The sequence below is a fragment of the Amyelois transitella genome, chromosome 4, assembly GCF_032362555.1.
Source record: "Amyelois transitella isolate CPQ chromosome 4, ilAmyTran1.1, whole genome shotgun sequence".
NCBI classification, from domain to species: domain Eukaryota; kingdom Metazoa; phylum Arthropoda; class Insecta; order Lepidoptera; family Pyralidae; genus Amyelois; species Amyelois transitella.
The window spans coordinates 9575455-9595968 of NC_083507.1; the positions used below are offsets into that span (position 1 = coordinate 9575455).

At 38.0% G+C, this 20514-nt stretch overlaps 4 protein-coding genes across 7 annotated transcripts in view; 2 read left to right on the top strand and 2 right to left on the bottom strand.

Moving 5' to 3' along the window:
• LOC106140320 (maternal protein pumilio) overlaps nucleotides 1–5079 on the top strand; it is a 66964-nt gene extending 61885 nt beyond the window's left edge. For 3 of the 4 annotated variants that reach the window (XM_060954461.1, XM_060954459.1, XM_060954460.1), the window contains exons 14-18: nucleotides 75–243; nucleotides 988–1146; nucleotides 1891–2085; nucleotides 2303–2508; nucleotides 3744–5079. In XM_060954461.1, the coding sequence (XP_060810444.1) occupies nucleotides 75–243; nucleotides 988–1146; nucleotides 1891–2085; nucleotides 2303–2508; nucleotides 3744–3990 (976 nt within the window). In that variant the 3' untranslated portion in view covers nucleotides 3991–5079. The remainder of the gene's footprint in view (nucleotides 1–74; nucleotides 244–987; nucleotides 1147–1890; nucleotides 2086–2302; nucleotides 2509–3743) is intronic. The other variant, XM_060954462.1, reaches the window with a different exon arrangement.
• Nucleotides 5080–7396: 2317 nt separating this feature from the next.
• On the bottom strand, nucleotides 7397–13818 carry LOC106141793 (pre-mRNA 3'-end-processing factor FIP1). The gene is made up of 9 exons (XM_060954463.1): nucleotides 13591–13818; nucleotides 13297–13512; nucleotides 12147–12330; nucleotides 11827–11973; nucleotides 11016–11089; nucleotides 10148–10262; nucleotides 9146–9444; nucleotides 8886–8959; nucleotides 7397–7905 (listed from the first exon to the last, which is right to left on the bottom strand). Exons 1-9 carry the CDS (start codon nucleotides 13729–13731, stop codon nucleotides 7737–7739), a joined length of 1419 nt encoding a protein of 472 aa, XP_060810446.1. The 5' UTR covers nucleotides 13732–13818; the 3' UTR covers nucleotides 7397–7736.
• A 557-nt stretch (nucleotides 13819–14375) lies between these two features.
• Nucleotides 14376–15751, bottom strand: LOC106139552 (uncharacterized). The gene is made up of 4 exons (XM_060954453.1): nucleotides 15290–15751; nucleotides 14993–15082; nucleotides 14761–14868; nucleotides 14376–14552 (listed from the first exon to the last, which is right to left on the bottom strand). The coding sequence occupies exons 1-4, from the start codon at nucleotides 15512–15514 to the stop codon at nucleotides 14412–14414; spliced, it is 564 nt and encodes a 187-aa protein (XP_060810436.1). The 5' UTR covers nucleotides 15515–15751; the 3' UTR covers nucleotides 14376–14411.
• Nucleotides 15752–16491: 740 nt separating this feature from the next.
• Nucleotides 16492–17795, top strand: LOC106139551 (protein archease-like). Its single transcript, XM_013341021.2, has 3 exons — nucleotides 16492–16775; nucleotides 16921–16945; nucleotides 17384–17795. The coding sequence occupies exons 1-3, from the start codon at nucleotides 16709–16711 to the stop codon at nucleotides 17772–17774; spliced, it is 483 nt and encodes a 160-aa protein (XP_013196475.1). The 5' UTR covers nucleotides 16492–16708; the 3' UTR covers nucleotides 17775–17795.
• Nucleotides 17796–20514: the final 2719 nt, after the last annotated feature.

The following is a 20514-nucleotide window of genomic DNA, read 5'->3' on the forward strand; positions in this document are numbered from 1 at the left end:
ATTACACTTGATGTTGCAAGTGAGTCACACCCTACATAACTGTACGCTAACTAGAACGATCGTTTTTGTTGCAGGTTTATACAACAAAAGTTAGAAAGAGCAACAGTTCAAGAAAAGCAAATGGTGTTTAACGAAATTATTGGCGCCGCATACAATCTCATGACGGACGTCTTCGGCAATTACGTGATACAAAAGTTTTTTGAATTTGGAACCGCTGAACAGAAAACGACTTTGGCACAGAAGGTAAATACAAAAATGTTAATTTATTTTGGTACCATAAAGCACCATGATCCATCCAATAAAGGAAAGGTACTCTTGCAAAGGTTGCGGACGTCAGATGCGAGTCGCTTTGAAAATCAAGGATTATGGTCAAACGGCGCACCCTAGCACCCTCTCCAGAGAGGTGAGGATGTGATCGGGATTAACGCCGGGAGCTACTGGATAGACAAAGCTAATAGTGTCAAAAGAAGTCCAAAGACTACTTTCACTTGGATGTTTTAAATGTCCCTTATATTATGATATGATGCGGTGAAGCGCGATTTGTGTGCAAGTGGTGAAAGCACCGATTTAAATGTAAATCGTGATATGGACATAGAAAGGAGGTCGGCAAATTGAGAGCACAGTTAACGGGATTCTATCATATTCTTGAATTTTACGGTAAACAAATGTACAGATATTTGGAATAAAGTTATATTCCAAATATCTCTACATTTGTAAATAAAGTTTACGCACCGTAAATGAAATTATTTGGTCAGATTTTTATAAAGGAATTAACATTTTGTTTTCTTATTTTTTGGAATATTATAAAATAAGCAATTCTCATAAGCTCTTTCTTCTATAAAAGGTATATTTGTTTGTGACCTTCGGGAATAATAAAAGCTTTACTTCTCTTATTCCTGGACATTCCCATGGGCACGAGAAAACTGGAACAAGTAAGTGACAAGGAATAAAAACAATCATTAAAATAGCGTTTTGATAATTTGTCAGGTCCGAGGTCACGTGCTAGCACTTGCACTTCAAATGTACGGGTGCCGCGTGATCCAGAAGGCGCTGGAGTCCATCCCGGCCGAGCAGCAGCAGGAGGTCGTGCGCGAGCTCGACGGACACGTGCTCAAGTGCGTCAAGGACCAGAACGGGAACCATGTGGTGAGTACACACATGCCTGTATAAAGAAAGTTGTGAATGCGGATGAAGCAATGGAGAATGCGGGAATCGTGGCAAGTGAAAAGACGTAGTATCTGCCCATTCTCCGGAAAAGCGAAGGCCCAGAATCGGAACCACATCATATGAACACGCATGTTTAACTAGACACTAGTATACTAGCCTAATAACAGGGGGGCACTGGGGCTTCATTGTCTAGAACTGAACCACGTGGTTAATACACCATGTATTACAATAACCACGCTGGTATACAAGCTTTATGCCTGAGGTGACGTTACAGGGCAGCATACAATACGAAATAATACCATAATACACTTCAGCTTCTTGTAATTTTTTGCTTGGAGTATCATTTCCTTCAAAACTTAAAGTTCCTCTTTTTCCAACTTGTGTATATGGCTGTGTGTTCGAGTTATAAACGTTTTGCCATTCGTCCTGTTTCCGTATTCCCTGGATAAATAGGAAAACTCATGATGTGTTTTAAAATTTGCAAAAATAAAGTAATTTTACCAGTAGAGACTGTTTCAGATCTAGTAATTTAAAATTTAAAATACATCGCCATAGTCCTAAAATATTATTTCTTTTATCTGCTGTAAGATAGCCATTTGTTCTGTGTAAGCGTTCGATAAACTCATACGCAGCGTCAACGCCGCGTTCATCTTTCGTCGAGGGAACGCTGTGTGCGTCTCGTTGCTGTTTTAAATAAATTAATGAGGCGAATGATATTTCCAGGTACAAAAGTGCATCGAGTGCGTCGAACCGACGGCATTACAATTCATCATAAACGCGTTCGCGGGGCAGGTGTACGCCCTGTCAACGCACCCGTACGGCTGTCGCGTCATACAGCGCATCCTCGAGCACTGCACCGCCGAGCAGACCGCGCCCGTGCTCGCCGAGCTGCACTCGCACACCGACCAGCTCATACAGGTAGAGTGACGTCACACCGTCATACAGGCAGCCTCGAGCACTGCACCTAGCTAGCCTAGCTCCGACGGTGCTGTTGGATAGTGTTTGGCACTATCCAATTTTGACTGGTCTTATGACAGGGTTGGATTACTTTTTTAACCTTTAATGTCGGAATCAAGTTGACTTGAAAATTGTATTTACGCTACCAACCGCTAATAACGCAATGTGTTTTCCCCAGGACCAGTACGGCAACTACGTTATCCAGCACGTACTGGAGCACGGCGCGGCGGAGGACCGCTCGCGGCTGGTGGCGGCGGTGCGCGGGAAGGTGCTGCAGCTCTCGCAGCACAAGTTCGCGTCCAACGTCGTGGAGAAGTGCGTCTGCCACGCCACGCGCACCGAGCGCGCGTTGCTCATCGACGAGCTCTGCGGCTTCAACGACAAGTTAGTACTCGCATATACTGTGGCTACAATCCGCTACCCACACACAATACTCTTTCTTGCATTTTTTTTTTTTTTTTTAAGAAATAATAATACTACGGCGCGTGGCCTGTACTTTTTTTTTTTGTTTAAATGTTTTTTGTTAGTTTAATGTTACATCTGCTGTCCGGTGATAATGACAGTTTCGTCGACAATTTGTTTTTTTTTTAAACTAAAAACTAAAGACTAATCTTAACTAAGGTTTTTTTTTTTTTTTTGTCATTTTTTTTTTTTTTTGTCATTTTTTTTTTTTTTTTTTTTTTAATTTTTTTTTTTTTTTTTTGTCATATTTTTTTTTTTTTTTTTTTTTTTGTCAAAACCTTATACTATTATACATGCCTTTATTTATGAGCGGAACCTCAGAATGTGGCAGACCAGGACCCCCTGACAGCACCCGTTCACGAGTTGACGCATGGGTCAGCCATCGCGAGACTCAACCATATTTGAGGGAATCCCACGACCCGGCCCACGTCGCCGCCGCCAGGTTGACCACTTTAGTGAGCATGACGTACCTCATACTGATGCTCCGCTCAATCGTCTTATGAATTAGAACTAAAGCTAATAAAATTTTTTTTTTTTTTTTTTTTTTTTTTTATTGTCAAAATTTTTTTTTTATTTTTTTTTTTTTTTTGTTTTTTGTTTTTTTTTTTTTTTGTCTTGTTTTTTTTTTTGTCTTTCTTGCATTAATGCGACTTAGGTCGCGGGTTCCCCCTATTTAAGTCCGTCCGCACCAGCAATATCCCAAAGACCTATTCGTATCAACGGATAGCGCTAGAAGCCCTAGTAAAGAGGCCGTTGTTGGACATCCGCCTCCGTGACATGGCAAACGCGATGCCGTTTTTATAGCATAATGAAACGCGAAACGGTGATAAATTTTCGCGCGATAAAAACGGCATCGCGCGAGCCATGCTACAGCGGCTGATAAAACCTAAGTAACGATTGCAACTGACGACATTTAAATATTTCTCATATTTGATAGACGAAAAAAATAGTTTTTATTTAATGTCATTTAAAATATGGTTACTAATCAATTTCTACATGAATATGGTGCGGTAACAGATTATATTGAAGTTTTCAAAAAATCCTAGTTACTTTCACTGTAATTGTACCTTCATTATGTATGCAATAACACCTGTATAAAGTTTCGCCAAAATTTACTTGTAATGTTTGAAGAAATTTCGAGACTGACTTAACGGTAGTCGTTCGTTCCTCAGCGCGCTGCACGTGATGATGAAGGACCAGTACGCCAACTACGTGGTGCAGAAGATGATCGACGTGGCCGAGCCCACGCAGCGCAAGGTGCTGATGCACAAGATCCGGCCGCACATCGGCTCGCTGCGCAAGTACACGTACGGCAAGCACATCATCGCCAAGCTGGAGAAGTTCTTCATGAAGGCGCCGGAGCTGGGCCCCATCGGGCCGCCGCCGCCCGGCGCCGTGCTGTAAGCTCGCGGCCCCGACGCGACGGCGCGGGCGACTCCGCCTATTATAAATTTTGTGAATATTCCCATTGTACATTTGTAACTATAGAGCGGCGCCCTGTACATATAGCGGCAGACTGATGTACAGACAAACCGTAACTGTATACTGTAACCATAGTTGTACAGCGCCGACCGATCGCTCGGCCGTCGCCTCACCGCGGCGTAGCGTTTATTGCGTTTCTAGCTCTAAGTGTTCTAGTATTATTCGTTGTTCGTATGAATCTATGTATAAATATTTGAACGTCTCATTCTCGTGTAATTTATGAATCGAAGGAAAGCGAGCGGTCGATGAACCCGTGCGTTTCCGTAATGTAGTGCGTTGTAGATTTACTATTAGCTGGGCTAGGGGACCTTGAATCTTCTAAAGTGAGGAAGAAATGCCGCAGGCAGTTCTAGACAATCGGCACTATAGTCGTGATTCTAATAATATTGTTTTGTACTATTCAAGTCAGCTCTCGTTTAAGTTTAAAACCGGCTTTAAATCGTACATAGCTTATCGAATTGTTTAGTGCCGGAATGTATAGTTTGTCGATTATAATTTTGTGAAAATGATATTTTTGTATATTTTTATGTGTATAAGTTATTTAGTTAGTTAGTCTCCGTGAGTCCGGAGCGAGCGCTTATCGAGTGAACGATGCTTATGTTAGTGTAGAAATGTTAGCTGTTAGGTTATAGTGATGATTGTAAAGTCCTGTACTGATAGTTGTAGTTCCGAGGTCTACCTTCTGCCGGTCGCACGTCACAAGCGTAGCTGCTCCTCATTCCCCGTGTAAAATTTTATAGGAAGCGTAGTTTCCTACATCACCTCAGATTTTTTACGTCTAGATTGTAATTGAAAATAAAATTATTGTATATGGCTGTACAAAAATGTTAACAAAATGATTTGTAAAACCTGTATGTGATGGAATAAGGCGAGGCGTCAGAGGTGGCGAGGTCAGACTGAGCACCGCGTCGGTCGCCTCGCCCGTAGGTTGTACTAGATAACATTTATATGATGATCCATATATTAGACATTAATTATAATAAAGCATTTCTGTAATAATATTACAAAGAATCCTTTATTTTATTTTGTTTATAACTTACCCCCCCACACTAAAATTAACGAACATTGATAGATAGATAAATAAAACTCTTTATTGCATTATAAGAGTAAAACATACAAAAATGGTATAAAGGCGGACTTATTGCTAATGCAATCTCTTCCAGTCAACCTTTGGGTGGAAGGAAACCAAACAGGAGATTGGCGTTGGCGCAGAGTATACATAATATATATCTACATATAAATACACACAAATGCGCATAAATACATAATAATGACATATACTTAGAATAGAGTAGATACTGATAACTAAAGATCGGAATAGGTAGATTGAATTGGGGTCAATGAACTGAAACGTATATATTAACCCTTTCCATGCGGCTGGCGTAATATCACGTATAACTAAAACCCGTTGGCCACACGGTGGGCGTATTATTGCGTCCAAAACAAATCCTTGTGTTAAACGATTAGACCAATATGAAAGTTGGTTCCCCTGCACTGTAGTTATAAACTCAACAACCTTACGTGAAACGGTGGAAAAATACTTACTTATTATTATGTAGATACGAGTGCATGGTTTACGCCGATAGTGTTGTAAGCTTTTTATATCAAAAGTCTAATAAAAGGAGAATAATATGAATGGTAAGTTTATTACTAATGTGTTTTACCTCGAATCCTTTTGATTTCGATAATATTTTTAAAGATAAATCTTCAGATGAGACTCAAATTGACGAGCATGAACCATATTCGCAACCAAATTTATCGACGATGATGAGATGTCGCAAAGTATTTTATCTAGAAAACGAGGAAGAAACAATGAAATTTCTCCCGAAACTATTGACGAGGTCAAAGAATCTCAAGTATTTAAGATACCGCAACGAATTTTACAAAATAAAGTGAAATGTTATGATGACTCCAAATCCGATAACACCATGTCCAATACAAACACGATACAATGTACAAGATATGTCATCTAGCCAGTTACTTATTGTACCCTCATAAATTAAATTTTAAGCTACCCTCGTTACATTTTATTATAACCATAGATTTTTTTTAAAAGCATGATAAAAAAATGTAAAATGAGTATGTAAAACACTGAGTGTTTTTTTGCTTATATGCTTGCTCATACCCAGTTGCCCAAAAACTTATTATGATTAATAAAAATTTGATTTGGCCGTGTGGTTCCCGGCACCATTACAAGAAAGAATAGGACCACTCCATCTCTTTCCTACGGATGTCGTAAAAGGCGACTAAGGGATAGGCTTATAAACTTGGGATTCCTATTTTAGGCGATGGGCTAGCAACCTGTCACTATTTGAATCTCAATTCTATCTTAAAGCCAAATAGCTGAACGTGGCCTATCAGTCTTTACAAGACTGTTGGCTCTGTCTACCCCGCAAGGGATATAGACGTGATTGTGTGTGTGTAAAAATTTGATTTCAATATACTACATAATTCAGTTTTTTATAAAAAATATATATGCAAGTAATTTTATATAAATATTTGATATTCTTATAAAGACGTTATTGTTTCAAGGTATGGCAACACCAAAATTGTCTATATAATTTTGAAAACGAAATAATACGCCAACCGCGTCTAGCGAAAAAAATTACAGGACGCAATAATACGCCTTCCGTACAGTAGAACCATTTTTGTTAGGACGTAATATCTCGCCCATCGTTTTATAGAAGGGCCTTAATACAAAACCGCCCGTACAGAGACGGCGAAATTGAAATAATGCTTCCGCATGGAAAGGGTTAATATGGACATCCGTCCGGGATTGCGGGATTTGCAAATTATTAAGATTTTTTCCGGAATTTTTACAAGTGGGATGAAGAATATATTAGTGGTAGCTGTTTTCCCCAGACTTCGTTCACGTAAATTGTAGTCCTATGTTACCCGTGGACAATGTAGTTTACTGTGAGTGTAAGTACTGAAATGGAATCCCGGAAAAGAGGCTTATCCATGTTTTGCTTTCTATGGTATGGTATTCATGATGCAAGTACATAAAATCAATCTTCCTATTCTGATCTCTGCTGATAACCGACGCCAACGACGTCTATAGTTGACAAAAAACCCAGTCCATAAAAATAATAAAGACATTGGAAATTATAACTGGTACATATTTTAATTCTACATTCCTCAAAAAAAGAAAGTCTCAGAAACATGTGAGGGTAAAAAACAGCAACTTTAGAGCCACAAGTACTGAGAAATATTAAACTAAAACACTACATGTCTTTTATTTTAGTAAATTCCATGTCCAGCACGCCAATGTCGTCTATGTTTGACCGCTAGTGTTGTAATGTGAAAGACATAAATTCCTTGAAAACTGTTTAAAAATTTACTCAATTGTGTTTTTTACTTATAATATTATTAATATGCGATAGGGGTACATCTCTATGAAAGTTAAAAAAGGAAATATTAGTGGCGCTATTATTTCGTCCAGTCGTGACAGTCGTCTAGTCGTGTGACAGTGACGTCATCACTTTGCTCCCATCCCTTAGGGAGCAACACTGGGGATCAGCTTTTGTGTATTGTAATTGTCGGCGAACAAAGTTGCAGGCAACTAATAATTTGAAAAAGCCTTTGCCTTAAGAAATTTAAAAAAAATATTTTTGAAAGAACATTTCCCAAACATTTATTTCCGGTCTTAACATAATCTCTCAAAAAAATTATTTCTCATCATCCTTCTCCTTGTCTTTCTTGGACGGCTTGACGCTGCGTTCGCGGTCACGATCGCGCGATCGCTCGCGGTCCCGGGAGCGGTCTCGCGGGCGCGGCGAGCGCGATCTAGACTTGTGGCGGCGAGACCTTGACCGGGAACGCTCTCGGCGGTACGATCTGAAATTACATTATTTTTAGGTAAAATAATTCATTATCCTCCTGATAGTCGATGGTCGAATCTGTTAGTTGCTAGGTTCAAATGCACGATGCATAAAGGCACAGGTACAAACGGGACATGTACCAATGACTATTATTTTTTGAAGGTATGTTTAGTTTTAATACCAACCGATGCTCTCACGGGTATCCAATACAGGTTCAGGTTCAGGTTCCTCTGCAAAGTTGTCGGAAGTTAGATGGTAGTCGCTTCGTGTTAAAACCTGACTCGACAATCGTATCCATGATTGTAAAGACGCATCCCGAGCTCCTCTCCAGACTAGTGAGGATGTAACCTTCCTGGCTAGGAGATAAAAGAAGAGTTCATCATCCTCTTGTCTCGATTTTGGATTGGTTTTATTTAGTTTGTTCCGCCGCTTCTTCTTCACATACGCTATTTGGAAGCGGTAGTAGATATAATTAGATTTAAGTGGTGTGATATCAATAAGTGAAATATTGTATCCAATTTTGAAAAAAAAATCTATTCTATTTTCTTTTTTCACATCTCCACCCCTCTGGGGAGGAGCCGGGTGTACCTTTTGACCATGATCCCGGTATAAGGTTTTTATTTTACAGGAGTCCCGTCTGACCTTCGCAACCGAAGGGAACTATGGGTTAGTTCCCTGCAAAGGTTGCAAAGGTCGGACGGGACGGATCAGTGTAAAAGCTGTAAATTTAATATTGATGCTGTAGTAAAATCTGACACACATTCATCCAAATCGTCACGTCTTTATTCATGTCTACTTAGCTATGTTTAGCTTATGGTACGACTTAGTGATAGAATTGGGATTCAAATAGTGACAGGTTGCTAGAGAAGAATCCCAAGTTTATTAGCCTTTCCCTTGATTGACATTGAGCTGGCACACACCCACATAGGAACTCACACTAAATGAATGTATGCACCTATTTCCTATTATAATATTGCTTATGTGGTATAATCTTACTTTTCACGTATTCGCTCCGGTTTGATGGATCGCGACCGTTCTCGCTCCCGATCCCTGTCTCGGTCCCTCTCCTCCTGTAGATTTTACGAACAGATATATAATTATATAAAACCAGCCAAGTGCGAGTCGGACTCGCGCACGAAGGGTTCCGTACCATCATCACGTTTGTTACCTAAATTTTTTTTTCCATATTAACATTACTACCTGTTCAATGAAATAGACCAAAAAAATTGCTGAATAATATAAAGTCAGTGCATTACCTCATCCCTCCTGTCTCTGCGTTCGCGGTCGTCTCGCTCCCTCATCCTGCTGTCTCGTTCCCTGTCGCGGTCTCGCTCTCTATCTCTTTCCCGCTCCCTATCACGTTCCCTGTCGTGCAGATGCGGCGGGAGATGCCTGTACGGAGAGACATAGGGCGGCGCCGACATCATGTGTGCGGGCGGCATCAGCGGCGCGGGGGCGGCCATGGAGGCCGGCGCCATGCCCATGGGCGGCCCCATGGGACCCGGGGTCAGCTCTTTTATCTCACTCGGAGCCCACCCCGTTTGTTCTGGGTGACCTGTTATAATTATGGAATACTTATTATCGCATAAACAAACAATACTTCAACTCAATCCAAAAGCTTTTATTATTGATTTATACATAGACAATTATCATCATAATATCCCTAGTCCTTCTGACACAAAGGTCTCCTCTAGAGGGACCGAAAAAGGTGGCAAGATATAGACTCTAGATCTTGCCACCTTTTTCGGTCCCTTGTGAATCTTACCCATTAAATACTCGTAATTATAAGTAGATAAAGAGACTTGTTAAGAGCGTCGGTGGTCGAATCGGTAAGGTAGGTTTAGGTAGGTAAATTTCGTGATGCGCAGAAAGGCAGAGGTTCAAATCCTACATCACCCATGTACCAATGACTATTTTCGGAGTTTTGCATATTAGTTTGATTACTAACCGATGCACTTACGATTAGGGAAAACATCATAAGAAACCTGCACATTCAGGCAACTGGATGTGTAATCATGATCGATCCAATACGCTTTGAGTTTACCAGCGAAGGTTGCGGAGGTCAGATGGAAGTTGCTTCGTATAAAAACCAGACTCACCCAATCCAGGATCCATGTTCAAAGGCATACCCTCTCCAGAGAGGTGAGGATGCGGGACTTAAGCCAGAAGAAAGAAGATAAAGGACTTGTTCTTTTTATTAAAATGAACTCAACAACTAATGGGGTACGGGGTATATTCGTAAACAAAAGTAAACCTACCCCAGGGCTCCTCGTAGGCGTGGTGCGGCGGGTAGTAGTGGTCGGCGGGCGGCGGCGGGAAGTAGTCGGCCGGCTGCTCGCGGCGGCCGTACTCGCGCCGCTCCGCCGTCATCACCTGACAAACGGGGATAAATTTATTTGAATAAATATATACAGGACAAATTACACTCATTGAGTAAGCCTCGAAGTACGTTCGAGACTTGTATTACGAGATACTAACTCAATGATACTATATTTTATAATAAATACTTAAACAGCTAAACATCCAAGACCCAGGCCAATCAGAAAAAGTTCTTTTCACATCATACCCTGGCCGGGATTCGAACCCGGGACCTTCGGTGACACATACAAGCGTACTACCGCTGCGCCACAGAGGCCGTCAAAAATTTGCACGACTTTCATATGTATAAGTACACGATCATAATCATCATCTTTAAAAGTTTCTTCTTTCATTAAATTTAATATTTGTTTCATTTTAACCTTTTGAACGGTGCGACCATATTTATTTTAATACAAATAATCAAGTTTTCATCCCTTACGCGATAGACAGAGCCAGCAGTGTCTGAAAGGCACAGACTAGAACATAAAGCGACAAGGCAGCAGGTGAATCATTATAATGTGACATACATTCATACATATAGTCACGTCTATATCCCCAGCAGGGTAGACAGAGCCACCAGTCTTGGAGAGACAGAAAGGCCACGATTAGCTGTATGAATTTATGATGGAAATGAGATTCAAATAGAGACAGATTGCTAGCCCATCGCCTTTGAGAGGAATCCACGGGAAAGATATGGTGTGGTTTTATTCTAAAGGGCCGGAAAGCACACGGCATTAATGATGTGACTGTCTCATATTTCCATCTCACCTGTATCGTATTTTCTCTGTTTTGGTAATTGTTACCCATAGGTGGCATCTGCATATCATCGTTTCTTGGTGGACCTGCAAATAATAAATGAAACTTGTACTCCACTAGAATTATTTTCCATTAAAAGCCTTTTATTGCTCAAGTTACAATAATTTTCTTATAAATAAAAATACAATTGACTACATACAATTGTCAATGACACAGGCGTCCAGATATTACTTATTGGTATTAATAACAAACCCTGGAAGACAGTACTTTTTTTCCAGGTTTCAAAAATAAAATCAACATAGGAAAAGGCAAGTGAATAACTCACATTGACTTTCATATTTTACTCAGAACAGGGAAGATGTGTATGTCTACCGATACCCATATTCTATTATTAAGATCATTATTATAAATATAGCATTAAGATGTTTATTTACCAGAAAAAATATTGCAAAATAAGTAAAAATGTACCCACTATACCAATTCTTATCAAGTTTTTAATCAAACATCAATCAGATTCTCATCAAACTGACAAAAACAGTCTTACTGAACTTGGGTTACATAAGTACATACAAGTTATGTCACGCCTTTTACCCGGAGGCAGAGGCTACGATATATTTTCATCATCCTTGAATACTTTAATATGCAGCCCACATAGCATGGCACCCGCTGCGCCGTTTTACGGAAAAATTGTGAAAAATCGAACTGATAAATTTCGCGCGATCAAAACTGAAGGGGCAGGTTTCCTAAACGACATTTTCCCGCACCATAAGGGTATCGTAGTTTGAGTACGAAAGTTGCAACCTAGAAATATGTGTATGCATACCGGACGGCCTGCGGAGGTCGGGCGGCGGCGCGCGCGCGCCGGGCGGCCCCGCGTGCAGCCCCACCCCGGTCTCGTTGACGCGCATGCGCCGCTGGCGATCGCAGTACGCGCTCCACGTCACCTCGTTGAATCCGTAGTTGAAGTAATCTGCGAACATCACATTTAAGACTTGAGTGGCTGAGTAACATGCATGACTCCTTGAATCTCTTCTTATTTTTGGTTAACCTTATGGCTGAAATAACACTACTTTTCTTTAATTACTTTTTAAAGAAATATTTTGGGGGGAATAATTCTGAGAAAACAACATATTATAAACCAACCTGAAATGTCAGCACCAGGCTTGTTCCATGGTTTATCTTCTATTGTGTCAATATTGAACTCTAGCGCCGGGACTCCGTTGATGCTTCCCGGGCCCTCCAGGTCTTCCAGATTTACTTTCCCACCAGTAGTTGTGCCTGCACGGGGCTTCTCAGCTGCCCCACTTGCTACTATACCCACTCCTCTCTGAAAATAAGTAGAGGTATGTTGTTAATTGGATCTAGCATTTTGCCCAGAATTCTTTACAATAAAAAAAATTTAAATGATGTGACCTCAATAAGTGATACCTTGTATCCAATTTTGAAAATAAATGTTGGTGGCAAAAGAAAATAGCGCAATATTGGCGCCATCTATATTTTCACTATGGTAACAATGCGGCGCTGGCAGTTGCACCCCACTGCGCCACCGCACCGACGACGAGCCGGTCGACGGTGCAGACAGAGGGCATTCTACAACAAGCTGCCGGACGTATAGTGTCTTGCAAATAATTATTACAATAGTGTAGTGTTGTGTCTATTTTAAATATATGTGATTATATTAATCTGTATTTGCTTTCATAAATCTATTTCTATTCTATGTATATAGGACACAAATCTACAAAATCTTCCCCTCCTGGCGTAAGTCCTGGTTATATCACTCTGAAGATGAGCCAAGTCAAGAGTTTGCTTATGACAATGGATCCTGGTTTGGGTGAAACAAGTTTTTATATGAAGTCACTCCCATCTAACCTCCATAAGCTTAAGGAGGTTACATGGAGGATATTGAATCATGGTTACACATTCAGTTGCCTCAGCACTCAAACTAATAGACATACTTCAGAAAAGTGTCATTGATACATGGCCTAGATAAGATTCAAACCAGATCAGAAGAAATTGTATATTTTAGACAGGCATTGTAACCGTTGAAAGGCTACAAAATTAATCTGCGTACATTTTTAGCACTTCCCCTTAATTATTAATATCATCTTGGTAACCTTAAATTACCAGTTGACCTACTACTATCTAAAACCTTTAGTGTGAAACTGATTGTGTGCCTTCAGGCAAATTAAAAAAGGAATTAGCGGGTTCATCATGTTTTTAGTTGCAATTTGCTGTAGAAAATTAAAGTAAATATAATAACAAAAATAATAAAAAGGTTATCCAATTTACCCACCTTGATATTAAGACTGGCATATGCTTGTGGACCAGATTTTATCTCGCCGATAGTAACTTTAACATCGTCACTATCATCAGAATCTGAATCCGCATTGTCTTGACTGTCGGCGTCTCCATTCTGTTCTTGCGCGTCTTGCCCCACGTCCGCAAAGTGCTCGTCATTTAACGAGTCATCATTGTTGGCTTCATTGTCCTCCTGCTCTTTGTCATCCTCCTTTAATATTTAGGAAAAGATATAAATACAAGGTTCACAAATTTAAAAAATGTTTCAAAGAAAAATGTGAAACCTTACTCCAGTTTCAGCGGGTTGTTCTGAAGCATCCTTTGCATTTGGTTCTTTGTTTTCTTCGGCCTGCTCCGTGGTGGAGTCACCATACAACCAACTATCGTCATTTTCATCTCCGGGAGCAGTTTCAACAGCGGCGTCTGCCATTTATGTTCTTATTAAATTTATTTAAAGAAATAAACACACGAAACAAGCACGCAGCAGCATAGCTCAATGTTTTACTTCATTTTCAACTGACAACTGACACAAGTCAATGACAGTTGGATGAGTCATATTTATTTTTCATGAACTGGCCTATGGCATCTTTTCATGCAGTTATCTTTCTTTGCTTGTTTTGTAAACTTATCTTTTTGCTTTATTCATTCAAACAATATCTTAATTTAAGTAAATTCCTGTCGCAAATAGGATTCAGACAAACGCGTCAATACGATTTTTGTTCTCCTATTCCATGTTTATTTCTATAATTGTCAATAAAACAAACATGTGGAAAGTGCTTTAAATTTACATATGTTTAATATGATCACGTCTATATCCCTTGTGGGGTAGATAGAGCAAAATTTAACTTGCAACATTTGTCATACTCATACATACAAGTATATTTATATTATATTTTGATAAATAAACCCAATATTAATTAAAAAAAAAAAAAAAAAAAGTATATATATATAATTTATGTTTTTAAAGGATCTTTCTGGCATAATTCTCGCAATAACACAAAATTTATTTATTTAGAAATACTGTTTAATTTTTGGACTAAACAAAATAATTTAGCAGGATTAACAAAACATAAATAAAAAGCACCAAAATATAATTTTATTAGAATATCTTCAATCCAGCCCATTTCTTCTCTTGGGGAACATCTTATCCTCCACTTGTTCCACTTTTTGTGCAACATTGGTCAGTTGTACAGATCCCTCCAAGGCGGCGGCACCACACGTCTCTGCTAACTGCTGGACACCAAGAGATACCTGACAATCACAAATAACAATATTTCATTTCTGAATGAAAATGAATGCAAAAATCACAAGATGAGTTATTTTGTTTGTTTATTCAATTATGTTGTTAATAAGCTGCTCAAAGTTCTTATAGCTTTTAAGGCATTGTGCTTTAAAAAAATAAAATATAATAGGGTCATACAATCCATCACTTATGTTAGACTTAAAAATGGTTAGTTACCGCATCAGCTTCTGCTTTAACCTCAGCCGCTGCTGCGTGCATGGTGTTTACAGTCTCCTGCAATTGGGGCACTTGCTGGATGGCTTCAGACTCCAACACAGGTGCTGCCTGAAACATTGGCAACATAAAGTTTAAGTTGCTATATTATAAATAGTATTGGTCTGAAATTTACATGAGAAGCACTAGGTACCCTAAACCTTTTGACAAATCCTATCAGTACAGAAAAACATACCTGTTTGCAACGATGCATGCATTGACAATGATGTCTAATGACTGGCTCTGCTGCAGCTACTTCTTGCATGTGCATGTTGTTTTGTTGAATCTGAAGAACAAACAAATTAACAGGATTCAAATGTTTTCTATTAATAATGAACTGTAAAATATCACAGTGGAAACATATTCTAATTCTAATATAAGAGGCTTCTGGCATATCCAGAATAAGTAACTAACTTTATTTAACGAAATAAACATAATGACTATATCCCTTGCGGGGTAGACAGAGCCAACAGTCATCAAAAGACAAACATACATTTTCCAATAAATTTGGGTCAGTATAATTGTTCAGTTCCGTGGCCATCTGCATAGATTCATTTAACTTCTCATGTCCCAATGTTGCATTGTTGATTGCTTGAGCTGTGTTCAACAAATTTGTTGTTGCAGAATCTCCTTGTTGCCCTTCAACGGGAACGTTGGCCAAACCCAACTTTGCTTCTAGTTGTTCGATTCTACTTTGCAAAATCGCTATGGGGTCCATTTCTACAGTCTGTAAAAAAGATGTACTGTACACTGTAACCAAAATAAAACTAATTAATTCTACAAGAAAGTAGTGCCTCCTACACAGCACAGATAAAAAAACTAAATAAATGCTTGTAAAATAAAAATGAACATCGAAATTTTAGAACATCACACAAAAATTCAATTTTAATTTTGACGTTTCTGTGTATTTTGTGTTTTCACTCATTGGTTTTCACAAATCCTCACAGATTACAGCTGTATGTATTTTTTGACTGTTTGTCAAAATGCTTAATCGAAAACGAGCACTGACTAAGGGGCCATGCAGCTTGGCGTAACTTTGTCAGATCTAGGTCTGACCGACTTGGCAGACTGAATTAAAAGATCGGAATGCACACATTTTATAAAAATAAGTTAATTTTTGTATATATGTATTTTGATAATTTGAAAGTATTTATTAGTGAGACAGACGTCTCAATATAGAGCAGTATCTTACAGAGTAATATCATTAGATATAGAGTAGTCTCGGGTATACTTTTCCGACTGCTATGACTCGTGTGTTTTAACTTTGGTAAGCAGATTACGTCCTCAGTCAGCACCACTCTATAAGTGTTTTAAAGTTCATGATCGAAATCGATCCGCCTTCAAAGTGACTACTAGTGTATCAGAGACCTACGTCTACGTCTCTAGTCTACTCTCCTCAGAGGGGTTTGTGCGAGTTTAACTCGATCAAATGCGTCGAGCAAGTAGTATGCAATTTGATACCTAGTGGTAACGCGATCGCACTAATGCAATTTCATACAAATTTGTGATTACTTGCTCGACGAGGTTGATGGTGTAAGATAAGTGGAGTGGATCTATACTATAAATAGTAGCTCTGAGGGGTTACTCAGATTTACTGTCTATAATATAGATCCATTATTGGCTGCATGGTCTAGTGTCCTTTGCTTCCTCAATAAAACGAGGGAATAACCTGATAAACCAGGCAAAAAATGTCTATCCATTTTGACAGTCCGCGTAATAACCAATAATATCAAAGAATAATATCCAAAACAAACCAGCGCTTACTTGCACACAGCGATTTGTAAACACCTTTAAACTTATGATATGATTTGCATAATAAAGACGTACGAAATTATTAAGACATTTGTGAAAAATAGATTAGCACAACGGTGACCGGTTTGTGTTTTATTTCGCTAAACTAAACTGGCGTAACATGATGGATGAAGAACTAGGTGGTTTATCGGAAGGTGATTTCGTCCTTCCCCCTATTAAATACGAGTGTAAGTGTTCTACTTATTTTAAAGCTAAATAATTATATATGAACCTTATAGTGTTTATTATGAAACATTGCAAATAAATTTTATGCTAGTCACTTTTTTAGGTTCAAATGATGCAATGTCGAATGAGTACGTTTTTCATTTTCAGATTTGGATCACACCGCTGATGTCCAGTAAGTAAACAAAGTCAGAAATATTGACATAGGAGATAATTTATTCATATTAGTACAAAAATAATTTGGTTATGAAATATACATATTAGGGACAACTTATTATATTCGATTTAATGTGTTTTACTTAATTTGGTTATAAACTGCATGTATAATGCAGTTCAATGCTGAAAGTGAGTGGTATAATTATTTTAATAACATATTATATTGAAGCTGTTATGTATAGCTAAATGATAGCTTTTTACCACATTATACTATTTAGTAAAACTTTAATAATAGTTACCTAGTTTGTATAGTGTGATAAGTTAAAAATATTTAAAAGTTTATTGTCTATTTTAAATTAATGTGTACAACAGTAACCATTATTTAATTTCTAAGAAGTGGTAAATAACTTACATTAATATTATCTGAACTCAAATGAAGGCTACCTTTACATTACAGGTTACATGCATGGGGTGACAGTCTGAAGGAAGCATTTGAACAATGTGGAATGGCAATGTTCGGCTACATGACAGAACTAGAATATGTACAGATAAGGGAAGTACATTCAATAGAAGCTACAGCAGATGATATGATGGGCCTTTTGTATCACTTCCTAGATGAATTGCTATTTTTGTTCTCTGTAGAACCATTTCTTATTTGTAAAAAGTTGGTAATTACAGAATTTAATACAGAAGAGTTTCGAATAGTCTGTAAGTGCTATGGGGAGGAATTTCAAATAGGGAAGCATCCACAGGGCACAGAAGTAAAAGCAATAACTTATTCAGCTATGCAAATTATTGATGAACCGAAAGATAATAAGTTTGAAGTGTTTGTTATTATTGATATTTGAATATATCTTTGTTAAAATAAATTAATGTTTTATTTCTTATTACAATTATGATTTGAATTACAGACACCTCTTTCTCTTGCAAACACATTTTCCGTGTCAAGTGCGACAAGTAATTAACCAGCAGGATGGCCTAAGGTTCTCTATTATAAAATTAGGTATATAAAATATACCTAGCTTGGACTCGGGGAATGACGACATCGGTTTTCGATCACTGCCACAGAACCAATAGTGCATTTATTTATTATGGTCTGTTCAGTTTGCCTGAAGTTGAAAAACCAATCACAGGTCCCTGGGTTTAATGAGAGAGCTGTCAGTGGCAAACCAATTAGGTAACAGCTGCTAAGCGTCCGTCTCTCTATTCCAATCATTAACATCAGGTGTCAGTTTTATGGGCGGTAAAATTAGTAGGAACCTTCTTATAAATTACTATTGGTGAAATACCTAGAATAATATACCTACTCTTGGGTAATGTAACTACCTACAGTAAATCAAATGTTAGTTAAGTATATATTATTTTTATATTTTGATCTGGCAAAGGACTGGCAATTCCATTTCCACTCTGCTTTTAATTTTCTTTATTGAAATTTTATGCACGTCCTTCACTAGCGACCCTTGGATGCATTTCTCTGTTCCCGCCAAAAAATTTAAATAGGCACCTACCTAAGACAGTAAAGCTTGCCATTTTTCACTCTAATCTTGGAATTTGACTTTTCATCAAGTTCTCGTCTCGTCAATCAATGTCATGTTGTCTATGGAATTTATCGATACTATGTTCTATGCTACTATGCCAACAGTATTCTACTTACCATACCAATTCGTTGGACATTATTTAACATATTTTGGTTTGGATTTTTTATAGTAAAAGTGTATCTCGAACTTCTCGGAAGTAAATGGGCTGGGCTGACTCTCTGCCGTATTAATTATAAACGCATTGGCGTTGACTGAATGACATGACTTTCGAGTCAGAATCGAAATATTTCAAGATTTGTTTATGGCGCTTGTCTACGGTAAAAATATTTCTCTCACTTCCCCTTCCTTTACAAGCCTACAACTAAATTATTGATTTCCGTATCCTTGTAAAGAATTATAGGTATTTGAAATATGCCTACCCAAATCGCTTATGATCGAACCTTATCCACACGTATAGAGCATAATTATAATTTATTTAAGACATTATTATCTTAATTTTTTTATATAAAATTCTACTTCATAGCCCAGCTCCACATATTTTTTTTATTACATATCTAATTAATTTTAATTTATAATTTAAACTTATGTCAATAAAACTTAAGCTTTTTTAAAATTATGTAAGTATGTAAAAGTTCTATCTGAGAATTATTATTCATGCGTTTGTAATTATTACTTTATTCACGGCAAAGCTTGCTTTGATGCATTAGTTGTTATCTACATAAATATATCAATAAAATATGTTTTAGGATGATAGTTAATGAAGTACTCTTACAAGCCCCGAAGCACTGTGGGCCACAATGGGGAAGGGCGCAACTGGGGAACTTGCTGGGAACACACCAATAACAGAGAGAATTCAATGCACATTGGATGCGTTTCCTTGCATTTCTTGCTTTCCGTTAGCTCCAGGTCTTAGTAATGTCATTTTGGTATGTAAAAATAATTTTAATTTAGGAATCAATGAATTTTAAATCTTAGGGGTTTATTGCCTCCACTGCAAATGCTAAAAAAAGGGTAGGTAAGGTAAATGTATGAAGCCGTAATTTGATATTAAAGCAAATAACGTCTTCTTTTATGTTCAGGAAGTAGGTAGTCCTGCCTACTTTCTAGAAGAAGAAGTAAATAGCTAGGGTATAGTAGTCCACATAAATTATTTAAGTAGTAACTATTTATTGTTCTATTAGCGTATATGGACTTTAAGAGGTTTAATAAGCTCATATCAAAATAACTGAAGCTTTGGAATTATTGCGGTACTTTAAGATTTTTTGGAAATTTCCCCTTCGCCTTCCTTCAGCCTATTTATTATACCTACCTTCTGTACACATTAATTACTTAGGTCTAGGAATAAGTACATATGTAATATGTACATAATTTTAAAAAGCTGTTAGCATAATTGCGTTTAATTTGTCAGTTGCCTTTTTATTAATTTGTAAGTAACCCCAGTTAAAATATAAAAGACCTATGCCTAGATTGCACCATTCCCTCAATAATGATTATTTATAACACAAAAATAATAATTTAAAAATAGGTTGTTCTGTCTGTCCCATTGAGGTTTATGGGCGGGATCTCTTCAACTTATCCTATACAGCTGCCGCACATGTATATACCCTTAGGCACGACTACAGGCATCATCATAATTCTAGTCATTTGTCCTGACAGCCAACGCCCAGATTTGTATGAGGCTAAGATCTAGAAGTAGGGTCGATAGTAGTTCAGGGATAGGTAATCTGTGGTCAGTGAAAGTGGAGCAACAATCATCTGACTTCTGCCTGCCGGAAAAATAGGTCTATGTCTGCTAGCAAACCTTATCTTTTTGGGAATAAAGTAACTAAATTGTCATAGGCATAGGTTTCATACTTAGTAGTTTTGTTTTGTCGTTACGAAGTAAGTTTGATGTCATAGGTTCCTATATGTAGTAACGAACTTCATCTGCGATTATTCCAGTGTTCGTTACAAAAGTTTCAAATTGCCCGACTGACTTAGAGTCCCGATCCATTTCAGTGTTAAATTTTATTACAATTGTTTTAGCTTTGGTGGAAAAAAAAAAGTTTAA

What these genes read in the sequence shown, in the direction of transcription:
- LOC106141793 (XM_060954463.1), bottom strand. Translation starts at nt 13,731, where the DNA reads ATGGCAGACGCCGCTGTTGAAACTGCTCCCGGAGATGAAAATGACGAT. An exon ending in ATGCCAGTCTTAATATCAAG is followed by an intron (nt 12,331 to 13,296) that starts GTGGGTAAATTG and finishes ACTTATTTTCAG; the next exon opens with AGAGGAGTGGGTATAGTAGC. An exon ending in CGACCTCCGCAGGCCGTCCG is followed by an intron (nt 11,090 to 11,826) that starts GTATGCATACAC and finishes TATTATTTGCAG; the next exon opens with GTCCACCAAGAAACGATGAT.
- LOC106139552 (XM_060954453.1), bottom strand. Translation starts at nt 15,514, where the DNA reads ATGGACCCCATAGCGATTTTGCAAAGTAGAATCGAACAACTAGAAGCA. An exon ending in ACCCAAATTTATTGGAAAAT is followed by an intron (nt 15,083 to 15,289) that starts GTATGTTTGTCT and finishes TTTGTTCTTCAG; the next exon opens with ATTCAACAAAACAACATGCA. An exon ending in TTAAAGCAGAAGCTGATGCG is followed by an intron (nt 14,553 to 14,760) that starts GTAACTAACCAT and finishes TGTGATTGTCAG; the next exon opens with GTATCTCTTGGTGTCCAGCA.
- LOC106139551 (XM_013341021.2), top strand. Translation starts at nt 16,709, where the DNA reads ATGATGGATGAAGAACTAGGTGGTTTATCGGAAGGTGATTTCGTCCTT. An exon ending in TCCCCCTATTAAATACGAGT is followed by an intron (nt 16,776 to 16,920) that starts GTAAGTGTTCTA and finishes TTTCATTTTCAG; the next exon opens with ATTTGGATCACACCGCTGAT. An exon ending in GATCACACCGCTGATGTCCA is followed by an intron (nt 16,946 to 17,383) that starts GTAAGTAAACAA and finishes TTTACATTACAG; the next exon opens with GTTACATGCATGGGGTGACA.